The sequence below is a fragment of the Aulostomus chinensis genome, chromosome 24, assembly GCF_037954235.1.
Source record: "Aulostomus chinensis isolate RoL2024-O1b breed Wild chromosome 24, RoL_Achi_v1.0, whole genome shotgun sequence".
NCBI classification, from domain to species: Eukaryota; Metazoa; Chordata; class Actinopteri; order Syngnathiformes; family Aulostomidae; genus Aulostomus; species Aulostomus chinensis.
In genome coordinates, this window is record NC_141343.1 from 2,142,906 (window position 1) to 2,155,445 (window position 12,540).

Sequence of the window (12,540 nt, forward strand, 5' to 3'; positions counted from 1 at the left end):
GTCAGTTAATCCGACGTGTTTCTTCGTCTTTTTCCTCTTCTGGAGCGGCTGACTGGGTCCTCACAGGAAGGCTTGCGAGAGTCAGGCTGCACTGTTGTTGTCTGTCAGTCAGGCCGACCCAGCCAACTGCTCCAATTACGCTCTGGAGGGAGGGGAGGTGTGGGGCGCTGGGGGGGTGAGGGTGGCAGCTTTTCACCCCTTCCAGGCTCTCTGACTCTGTTCTGGGTCTTGTGGTGGTCAAGGTGCCCACAGGGAGGGGGGTTTGTGTGGCTCCATGAGCAAAACAAATAAAGGTTTGACTCTACTTTATTAGCAGCTTCAGTCTGATTACATCCCGATCTGTGTTTAACCACATGTTCATAGTAGTAAAAATTACGAGTACATGTGCACATTTGGGAGTACCTGCATGCTTTTGCTGCTTTTACTTGACATCAGGATACAAAATTTCATGCCAATCTATCAGTTGATGAATGAAGCATGAAAAGAAGTTGATTAAAGTAAGGTCCTGTCATGGTCAGGATATAGAAGTTGAATTATTATTATTATTATTATTATTATTATTATTATTATTATTATTATTATTATTATTATTGTTTGTCTATATTTGTTGGCCCTGCGATGGACTAGGGACCTGTCCAGGGTGAACCCCCCGCGACCCTTAACAGGTGTATCATTATTATTATTATTATTATTATTATTATTATTATTATTATTATTATTATTATTATTATTATTATTATTATCATTATTGTCCATCCATCCATCCATCCATTTTCTACCTCTTAACCTGTTAAGGTTGGCAGGGGGGCTGGAGCCTATCCCAGCAGTCTTCCGGCATGAGCACTTTCGCCTCACAGCAAGAAGGTTGTGGGTTCAACCCCGGCTGCAGCACGGGATCTTTCTGTGTGGAGTCTGCATGTTCTCCCTGTGCCTGCGTGGGTTCTCTCTGGTACTCCTGAACCCTGCCTCTCACCCAAAGGAAGCTGAGAAAGGCTCCAGCCCACCCAGTCGCCACCCATCCATCCATCCATCCTTCCATTTTCTTCCACTTATTCCTGTTAAGGGCGGTGGGGGTGGAGCCTATCCCAGCATCTACAGGCGAGAGGCAGGGTTCACCCTGGACAGGTCACCAGTCCATCGCAGGGCCAACATACAGAGACAAACAACCATTCACACTCACATTCATACCTACGGTCAATTTAGAGTCTGGATTAACCTGGTCCCTCTTGATGTCTTTGGACTGTGGAGGAAGCTGGAGTACCAGAGAGAACCCAGCAGGAACAGGGAGAACATGGAGCCTACACAGAAAGATTCTTTATTTATACCTTAAATGGCACCACAACGTCTACATAACTTCCCCAAATGCATCCAAAGAGTAAGTTTCTTTCATTAACACATCCTGGGAGAACGTTCTGCTCTTTGTCTTTGCCAGACAGAATTTAACAGCTGAATATTGTCATTTTTGCACTAATGGTGGAATAGTGGGCGCATGTAAATGTTGTCATTAAGTCAATCAAAGATTTAACTGCTCCGGGAGAGTAAAAACAGTAAAAGATCTCTCTGCTCTCAGAAACGTAAATCTACCATCCACTGTCAAGGCCGTTTGGTCTGCCGCCAATTTAATTACCATAGAAGCTAACTATTAACAGCTAGCAGCCAGTGTCCCGTCGCACTTCACACGGGTGGTCCAGAGGGAGAGCTGGGCTCAGCAGCGCCTTGGAGTCAGCAATGGCTCCCAGCAGCCAAACCAGAGTGCTGTCGCATTCAAAAGTAGGCAGTTGAACTAAATTAGAGTGTTGCTGTTTTTTTAATTGAGGGTTTTAATAATCAGATTCCATAATAACCTTGATGCTGTTGGTGAAATTAAGCATTTTGATGATTATGTTTGATTTCAAGATGGAGTCAAAGATCTCACTTTATTTCATCATTGTGTATTGAAAATAAAACCATCTTTGTTTTAAGAAATAACCAACAGGAGGCGACTTGGTCTCAGGTTAAACCTAGGTTAAACTTTCAGGTTAAAGTCTAAAAATTTAGTGTTTTATTCCAACTATAATACTTAATTACTTTTTTGGACAGTCAAACAAGAATCTCTGGGACCCAGACACATCATCCATCCATTCATCCATCCATACCGCTTATCCTGTTAAGGGTCATGCGGGGGTGGAGCCTATCCCAGCAGCCTTCCCCCTGGACAGGTCACCAGTCCATGGCAGGGCCAACACATAGAGACAGACAACCATTGGCTCTCCCAACCACGCCTACGGTCAATTTAGAGTCTGGATTAACCTGGTCCCTCTTGATGTCTTTGGACTGTGGAGGAAGCTGGAGTACCAGAGAGAACCCAGCAGGAACGGGGAGAACATGGAGACTCACCCAGAAAGACCCCGTGCTGCAGCCGGGGCTCCACCCACAACCTTCTTGCTGGGGGGCCACAGGGCTGACCACTGCTCCACTGTGCTGCTCCTGGACACATCCATTAAACTGAAAATATTTTACAAGAGTTTGCATGTTCTCCCCGTGTCTGCGTGGGTTCTCTCTGGTACTCCGGCTTCCTCCCACCGTCCAAAGACATCAATTTAGGGACGAGGCTGATTGATTCTCTAAATTGACCGTAGGTATGAATGTGAGTGTGAATGGTTGTTTGTCTCTATATGTTGGCCCTGTGATGGACTGGCGACCTGTCCAGGGTGAACCCTGCCTCTCGCCCGTTGACGCTGGGATAGGCTCCAGCCCCCCCGCGACCCTTAATGTGTAGGAATAAGCGGAAGATGGCGACGACGACGACGATTTTACAAGAAATGTAATAATGTTGTTGTTTCTTTTAACATAATCAGAAGGTTCCTGGTTCGATCCCCGGCTCCTACAGAGGCTGGGAACTTGCCACACACAGAAACCTTACAATGATACTTCATAAAAAAATGAAATTTTCCCCTTCAAGTTCTTACAGTGAGGGGAACTCACATGATTTCTTAGTGACTCCAAAGATAAGAAAACACAAGCCATATATTTTTAGCTGAGAGCTAATGGACCAACGAATAAAGCTGTCAAAGACATCCATTTAGTGACTTTCAAGATACATTTCTGACCTTTCATCCGTGACATAACACTTCAAGTGCCGTTAGATGGTGTGAAAGGTCAGTAGACCCCCGAGTTCCCTCCAAACTTGTCCGCTCAATTTATGTACTTCATACTTTTGAGAAAAGTTCCACCACTTGTATCTTGTGGTCTTGAAATAACAAAGCCGTGGGGAAAAATTTCAACTGCTTAACATCGTTGAAAAAGTCACAGCGTCATTTGTGTTTTTCTGCTTCTTCGCTAAGTTGTGTGTGAAAGGGTCAACATCATGTCTGTGGAGTGACATCAAGAAAAGACTCAGGAGACCAATGTTACAATCATACAAATATATTAGTTTGTTTTATTCAATTATATCCAATAATATGTCTCCCTTGACTTTAAGTTATTATAGAAATAAATACAGATCATATTGCAAATGCAGAGACACGATTTAGGGATTATAGAGGAGAGGGATTCGAGAGTAAATATCGGGTAGACTGTTTCTTTGAAGATGTCCAGTAAATGATTGGCGCATGCATGCTCAGAGTCTCGCCCCGCGTGATTTCCTCTTTGAAACCACAAGTCCCACAATTCTCTGTAGTCCATTTCTGCTCTTTTCTCAAAGTGACGGTCGTCATTCCGAATTGCCAGTAACAGGCGAAGTTAATGCACCCCGACCACATTTGCATGGATATATTTATATAGAGAGATAAATAGACTTTTTTTTTTTTTGCCCGTTTGAATACAAAAATAGTGTCATTGTGGCTTTGATAGCTGGAAGACTAAAGCACTCTTTTTGCATTTGGAAGACAGGAAGTAAAGAAAGATTAGGGCGAGTTCCTTAAAATCTTTTCTGGAAGACTTTGTCACAATTACGTGGATCGTCCATGCAGTACAAAAAGAAGAAGAAGAAGAAGAAGAAGAAGAAGAAGAAGAGGAAGAAAAAATAAAATCCTCCAAGGACCGACTCACACAAAGGTCAAAAGGCTCGTGATTGAGGGAAGAGACGGACAGTGAGTGAGCAGTCCGACATGCTGCAGGTGAGGCCATTAAAATCCGGCCAGGAGGTCAAAGGTTAGAGGTCAGTTGAGTCGGTGATTGGCAGAAGATCTCTGGGTGGGGGGGGGGGGGGGGTGAGGTGTGTTGGAGGGGGCAGGAGGAGACATGTCAGCATTGGCATACGTAGCTTCCCTTTTTATACAGGTTGAGCTCAATATGAGAGTTACAGCAAAACACGCAAAAAAACCCGCATGAACACACGAAGACTGAGTCATAACACCACGGGCCACACGCGTGTCACCAGAAAATCGAAACACAATCAAAGAAAAAAACACACTTGCAAGTAAATGAACACATCCACGTCCACACGTAATGTTGTGTGAGCATGTAAAGGTCAGCCCACAAAGCCACATCCGCACTGGCTTGGTGCAAAGTGTGTGTGTGTGTGTGTGTGTGTGTGTGTGTGTGTGTGTGTGCGCGTGCAATGCAGCTGTTTCTTTTAAACACACTTGAATTGAAGTTAATCAGTCACTATCTTCAATGTGACATTATTTTCCAATATAGAAAAGCACTTTTTTTTTTTTTAAGTGCGCAAGAAAGAACTTAAAGGGACGGCGTCACTCTTTTTGCCGGAGCACGTGAGCCTCTCTTTTCCTCCCTCTCTCTTCCTCCCTCTTTTCCTCCCTCTCTCTTTTTTGTGTTTTCTGCTGCATTGCAGATGTGGTGACGGGACTCCACCTCAAAGTAACACACACGCACGCATGTGCGCGCGCCCACACACACACAGAAGAGCCAGCTCATACAAAAAGGGCAAAAGTGTTAGAAAAATATAAGAATATAACACGTGGTTGGTTTCTCTATCAATATTAATCCTATATTTTCACCTCCTCCTGCTCCCAGCTAACGTGGCTGCACCTTGTTAATAGAGTTTATTGCTTTCTCTCCAAGGACTCGCTCCCATTGATCCGGCCTTTGATTTATCCTCTATTTCCCTCTCTCTCCGTGTACTTCTCTCTTTTTGGATAATGGACATAACAGATGTATTCAATCACAGTTACACAACAGTTACACACAAAAAGCTGATGAGTGAGAGCCATAAAACACACACACACACACACACATACATATATATATATATATATAGATATATACCAATGCGTGCCTGTGTGCGCACACACACACACACACACACACTCACAGACACACACATACAGGAAGGTGAAAATTCTTCATGAAACTCTCTCCTTCGCGGAGTCCTTCACAGCCCCGGACGACCCTCTCTGCAGCTGTAATTTGCTCAATAAGCAGGGAGAGCCCTGACTTTGGGGAAAAAAAAGACAGGAGGGGAGTCCCCAGGGTGTGGGTGTGTGTCTGTGAGTGTGTGTGGCTGAATCAGGTATATATCATTTAACCCTTCTGACACCCACTTTTTGCTTCTTCTGTAAAATTCACCAAAGAAATGCCAAAAGGGCAAATATTTAACATTTAGAGTCTTTTTTTTTTTTTAATCTGCTAGTTAAAAGGATTCAACTGAGCCATGAGGGGGTTTTACTCATCAAACACAGATACACACATATACACAAACACACACAGACGGGAGAAAAAGGCAATCTTTACATCACACACAGTCATTTGATGTGAAGGCTGGAGGAGAGCAGACAGCATGGAACCCCAAAAAATAACACAGATTTACAGCAGAGGAAGAAAAATCACAGCAAGGCATAACACACACACACACACGCGCGCGCGCGCGTGCACACACATACACACACACGCACACGCGCGCACACACACACACACACGCACACACACACACACACACACACACACACACACAAACACACTCGTGCAAACATGCAAACTCTATACATTCTTCCCTCCCGCTTGACAAATACCCAGAGACTCACATCTACAGGAATAATCTGATGACAAAAGTCGATACATGTCAGTGCTTCTGCAAAAACAAGATCCTGGGCGAGCGGCGTCAGGAGGTCAAATAAAAAGCTGAATTTTCACAAATATGAGGAAATGACTGACTTTAAGTACCTGGATCGTTTCTAATGAGCTGCACATAATTGCTGAGTCCACACAGTCGTATGCAGTATGAATATCTAGTAGTGAGCTGAGAGGTGAGGGCATCACTCACTAGATGTCAGTGTTGACTGATGCTGGAAATGAAAATGATGGCTTTGTTGGATTAAATCATGGCTCTTGCTGCTTTACAGCCGCACAGATAGAGGCAGGGAGTGAGATGATTGTAGCCCTACAAATATCACAAGAACTAAATATTCTTTTTCTCCAGAAATGCCTCATTTCAGGTGTTTTTTTTTTGCATCTGAACAGGCATGTGCATCAACAGAAGTTGCATACATTTTGATGGTTTTATGCGTCTGAGAGACAGAGCAGTCAAATCCTCACACAGATATCCCATGATGCACCTTTATAACAGTTGGAATGAGTCCTGAAACCCAGACACAAGGTAGCATTCATGCTAGCATAACGTCTGGCTCCCTTGTCTCAAAATCAGTGGGATTTTTGAATGTGTTTTCAATTAAATGCCCTGAAATAGGGTCTGTGGTTAGCATTAGCTTAAAGTGATGCTTCACCCATGAAGCATATTTAGCCTTTAAAGTACTCACAAATAGGTGTCTTGAGTTCACACAGGTTTTTTTTTCCTTCTCCCTCCTTCATTACCTCATTGTAAATCCAGAATGCAGAAAAGAACCAGCAACGTACGTTAGCTTGAAGCTCATGGAGACGACAGCAAAACTGTCCAAAAATGTCAGTTTACAAATTCTTCAGTGCATCGTTTGTAAAACTCCAGGTCTTCTTTATCCAGTCGTGTGCTCAATAATCCACAAACACTTTGATCTGTGCTCTAAAAAAAAAAACAGACTATAACCCTTCCAGTGTGAGCACTGACAAGCTAGTACACGCTACCTCCATGCTGTTTCAAGGTAGCGGCAAACTCAAAATGTTATCGCTTGTGTGTCGCTCAAATCAGAGTGTTCGTGGAGTACTGAGTGTATGGCTGGATAAAGAAAATGTGGATTATACTGGATGATACACAAAGCAAATTACACTTTTTGGGTGAAGTATTGCTTTGACATTGGCTTGAAATATATTTTCTTTTTCTACGGCATAAAATACAACAGTAAATACGACAAGTGAGTTCAAGTTTTAAATGCAGCTGCTGCTAAATAGGAGGTTAAATGTGATGCATTTAGGTTGGGGAAAAAATAACAATAACGCAGTTGTTTGTGAAGATTGTTATGAAAAGAACTAGCAAATGTTATCAACTTTTCCACGGAGGACATCACATAATCCCAGTGGCTCTTGGTGGAGGGAGCCCATGGTTTACTTTTGAGTTGGGGACCACAAAAATACATCATCCCTGCGGCACTTTATTTGTCTAACGTATGTAGCACAGCCTTGTTTCACATTTATGAAGTCTCCTTCAGAGACACGGAAGACATTACAAGTGTGTGAAAACACACAGCAACACTTACTCTTACGCTAAAATATCAGCCCTTGATTCCGCTCCGTCTCTCGCTGTATAAATTCTTTCAACAAACATGACATAAATATTGCAGCTTAGATCAGCCCTTAGAATAAAGTCACAGAAGTGGTCATGGCTATGCTTCTTCTTAATTCCTCTCCGTCTTCTCTCACAGTCGTCTCAGGCAGTCTCACTTCTATTCTAGCAGGAGGCTCGTTTAATTCAATATTTGTGTAATTACTGTAAATAACAGTCAAACACTGTGGTCTGGGTTTAGTGACCCATGGGGGGGGGAACCGGTCAAACCCGCCAACCTGGAGGTCTTGTTAATGATTTAATTAAGGTCTGCAGGCCTTGGTGGGGTGTGAAAGAAGTGGTTAACACAAGCAAGTGTGCAATATATCCAACAATAAAGGGAGAACAACTCCAACAGGTTACAATTCATTGAACTGGTTTCTTGTTATACAAGAGTCTTCATTCTTTTATCTTTTCTTCCCCTCCCTTCTTCTTTCCTCAGTAAACTCATCCGCTCTCAGTCAGTAATGTTTGCTGCTCTCAGGTAGCAACCTGCCTCCATTCTGCACGGCTTATCAACTTTTATTATTCCCACTGACACCAACAGGGGAGCAGAGGATTATGCATAGAAAGAGAAGTGTGTCTAATATTAAGGGAACACTGTCCACATTACCATAATTCCCTCTTAAAACTCTTTGTTCTGCTCATCACCACTGTTTTTTCTTTCGCTCCCTCCTTTAATCTTGCCTTTCTTCGCTTCATCCCTCTCTCCCAGCTCTGATCATCAATCTAGACGCGTCTCTTCCTCCTGAATACACAGAACTTCTAGCAATACAGAAACATTAGGCAGAAACAATTACCCCGCCTGGTCAAGTCTGATAGGAAAAATGAATCCTTGTCATGTTACACGCAAGAAAAGAAGTCCTGAACAAGAAGAGTGTCCTGACACTTGCTCTGCTTTTAAAATCATTATTTCGGACTCTTCATTTATTGTCTCTTTGGGACTCCGGTTCATCTTTGTTCATTTTGTGGAAAATGTAACCTCGAAATCTCAGAGGACAGCGACAGCGTGTGACTTTCATTCCTTCGTATTAATCCCACATCAAGTAACACAGTTAATGATAGAAGATTCTCAACTGTATTGGTTGAGTTGAGCTGCTCACTTTCGACATAAACCGTGGTCATTCTACAGTTTACCGGGTTTAAAAGGGGACGTTCACTTTTTCCAATCTGGACTCTATTTTCCTTACGTTTTAGTCCAGGTGAGTGATGGAAATAACCTGGAAATCCCTGTCGGTGTGGGGCGGGAGCAGAGCTGCCTGCAGCCTAAGAGCAGCTAGAAGGTGATCCAATGGGGCGACAGCCCACCGTCAAATTACATCCACTAAAAGTGCCTTTTTTTTACTAAGGACAGGATCAGATTATTATAAATGCACAACGTGCAGACAGGCTGCAAGGATAGTTGTGCTACATATGGATGCTAACACACAAACAACCATTCACACTCACATTCATACCTACGGTGAATTTAGAGTCTGGATTAACCTCGTCCCCAAATTGATGTCTTTGGACTGTGGGAGGAAGCTGGAGTACCAGAGAGAACCCAGCAGGAACAGGGAGAACATGGACACTCACACAGAAAGATCCCGCGCCCGAGCCGGGACTCGAACCCGGAACCTTCTTGCTGTGAGGCCACAGTGCCGACCACTGCACCACCGTGCAGCCTCCTGCTCCACAATGGAGCCAATTCCAAACTGGCTATTTCCATCACTGACCTAGACTGAAGAAGTTAGGAAAATAGAGAGAAAAATGGAAGTTTTTCAAGTTCCAAGAGAGGCACATGAACACAACATATTAGAATTCTAATAATCATCAGATGGGGGCCATTTAGTTCAGGAAAATTTTTCAGGCTTGTCATGGCTTTGATTATTTTCAACGGCACCTGATGGCTTGTTTATTTGTCGGCCCATCTCTCAGTTGTGGATGATATTTTTATAGAACTTGGTGGACTGCTTTACTGAGTACGAGTCCAGCTTTAGAATCTAAATTCCATTGGTTTGAATTACATTTTCTTAATCAGCCTTGATGAAGCGTTGTTATTTGAATCATCAGTTTTCTCTCTTTTCTCTTCAGAATAAAACGATCAATCACCACTTTGCAACACTTGAACCCGACTTTGTTGACTGTCGGTAGATTCTCTCCTCAATAAAACGTAATCAAAGAGGTTGAAGAGGATTTGACGACTGAGCTCTTAACAAATTAACTGCAGTTGGTGCTTATTAAGTTTTATATTTATCAGGAGAAAAACTGCGAAATCTTTGGACATGATGTCAGGGAATTTTAGGACGTGGTTGACCCTTGAGTTCAGTTCCAAATTTGAGTCATGCCGATATGTTGACAGCTTTAGCATAATGCATATTTTTGGTCCACACTGCATTGCGACATAACATATGCTGGTGGAATAAGTGAAGAAACCCAAAGTAAGTGCCGGACTGTCCCAACAGTTGAAAAGGTCACATGCTAATGCTACGGTGAGGGGTCCAGGTAGACCCGACGCACAACTACAAATCAAGCTTTATAGCACAACTTATATTTTTGCTTCCTATAAGTGAGCCTGAAAAACTTGAGAGGCGGCATCGGTGGTAGAGAGACGCCGCCTTCAGTACTGATCATGTTGGAGGCAGTTTGAAGGCATCACACGGGAAGCCGACATCGGTCCTTCATCCCTGGATGCTAATTAATGTGTCGTGAATATCAAATACTCTACTAACAGCACTTAACAGGAGATTTACTTTGCCAGAGTAACCAGTGGGTAGCCAGTCAATACGTGAAAAGCATCAATTTCATGACTGAAACACAGTTTGAGTTGAATTTCCGATCTGTAGCTGAGCAGCAGTTAATTCCTCGTCACATCGTGGCAGCACACTTTTAATTGAATGAGTATTGAATAAAAACAGCATCTTGGCTTTGAGTCAAGGTGCCACATTCAGTTAAAGAAAGGTGGTCAGATAACAAGCGGCCCTGGGGGGTTTTGGTGTGTGTGTGTGGGGAGGGGGGGGGGCATGGCCAGCCACAGTAAAAAATAGCTAATGCAGTGCAATCTCAAGCTACAGTTTCCATCATTATCACATCTCACTGATGATGATATCCTTATCATCATCACCCAGAACCTGCACACACACACACACACACACACACACACGCACTCCCATAAACACACACACGCACACACACACACACACATACACTATATCAGCAGGCGTGTGTGTGTTAATGCATGTCATCTTCTTGAGTGTGTTAAGTCGAGAGATCATTTTCTGCGGTGGTTGCTCATGGATATCAGGGAGCTCAGGTGTACAATCACCTCAGTGCGTGAGTAAATGTCAGTGTAAAAATGATGGTGTGTGTGTGTGCGCGTGTGTGTGTGTGTGTGTGTGTGTGTGTGTGTGTGTGTGTGTGTGTGTGTGTGTTGGGGGGGTTATTCGATGCACTGAGGGAGCTCGCTCTCGGATCCTCGTTTAAGGGTTGAAAGATTCTGATCGGTCCTGGACTCCATTAACGGAGCCTTAGAGGACGGGAGGGGTTTTCTTGTGCCGCCGAGTGTAAAATTGAGTCTGTGTCACAAACTAATCAAATCGCAGCAAAGGTGAATGGACACACACAGACACAGACACACACACACACACACACACACACACACACACACACACACACACACGCACTCATACACAGGCCTGACAAGTATCCTGGCCATCTCACAAAGTTGCTGACACATACAGAAGACATGGACTGAGGCAGATGGCTGCAGAACGGACGTCTGCGTGGTAACTGGTCAGGCTAACATTAGCATGAGGGAAATAATAATAACAATCATAATATGACGTGCTGCAGAGGGACAGACTCCACCACTTGAACCCTTAGTGATAACACCAGGAAGACTTTGTGGAGTTATTTGGCTGACTGGAGAGATGGCTAGAAGATGTGTGTTCGGCTGCTTGAACACACTCACATGCTTCACTTCTTCTTGGAGTTATTGCTTTTGTGTCCCAGGCTCTGACAATCACAGAGGTAATTGAATAAGAAGGGCTGGTGAGGAGGGGTCTATGACGGTAAAAAGGGGATAAAAACTGTCAGCTTTTAAGGGTTGGCAATGTAAATTCCTCTGAAGCGATGACTGCGTTGACTTGTTGCATGGATAGCTCCACTCTGCTAGTTTTCTCCATTGCTCCACCAGAGTCTTGCAGAACTCAAGAGTCCTGGAGGGATCAGTGTTGCAAGTGGGAGTAGCCCTAACAATTCTGTTCAGATGTCCTCCGGTGGCCCCCGACCAGCCCTCCTCCCTCCGTGTCTCTGAACGCTAGGAGGTGGAGGTTTTGGTTTTGGATTGAGGGTCTTTCTTGCCGTTCTGGAGGACAGGCGAGTCACTGGAGGTCTTGGGCGTTTTCCTGGGTGGACTCTGCTCAGCAACATCGTGCAAAGACGGTTCCCTGTACATGGCCACTGGGGAGGGAGAGGGTCACAGAGATGTTAGTGAACAAGAACAAGAGACCCCCCCCCCCCACACACACACACACACACACACAAAATTATGCTAACACCTGCTAACATCTAGCATCGTTGTGTCTTCCCTCAATATAACAAGTACATTTCTACAAATATTTAAAGCCCCTTTAGACAATAAACATCTATTGTACCTTCAATGAGTTTAGGCAGAAAGTGTGCAGCTCCCTTTGTCTTCTTGACCCGGTTCCCCTTCATGACCTGCCCATCCCGGTTGATGCCTATGTACCAGGCCCGCCCCGACTGGGTCTGTCTGTACAGGATGGACGAGTAGGTGACGTAGTAGTTCTCAAAAACACACTCTTTAAACTTACACTCTGGCGTGAAGTGTTCCTGAAAGAGACACACACAACCACACACACACACACACACACACACACACACACACACACACACACACGCACACATAA

At 44.0% G+C, this 12,540-nt stretch overlaps 1 protein-coding gene across 1 annotated transcript in view; it reads right to left on the bottom strand.

Moving 5' to 3' along the window:
* Positions 1–3,398: 3,398 nt before the first annotated feature.
* fgf11a (fibroblast growth factor 11a) overlaps positions 3,399–12,540 on the bottom strand; it is a 97,322-nt gene continuing 88,180 nt past the window's right edge. Inside the window, exons 7-8 of the mRNA XM_086196823.1 lie at positions 12,265–12,463; positions 3,399–12,070 (exon numbers count right to left, since the gene is read on the bottom strand). Of these exons, the coding sequence (XP_086052949.1) occupies positions 11,928–12,070; positions 12,265–12,463 (342 nt within the window). The 3' untranslated portion in view covers positions 3,399–11,927. The remainder of the gene's footprint in view (positions 12,071–12,264; positions 12,464–12,540) is intronic.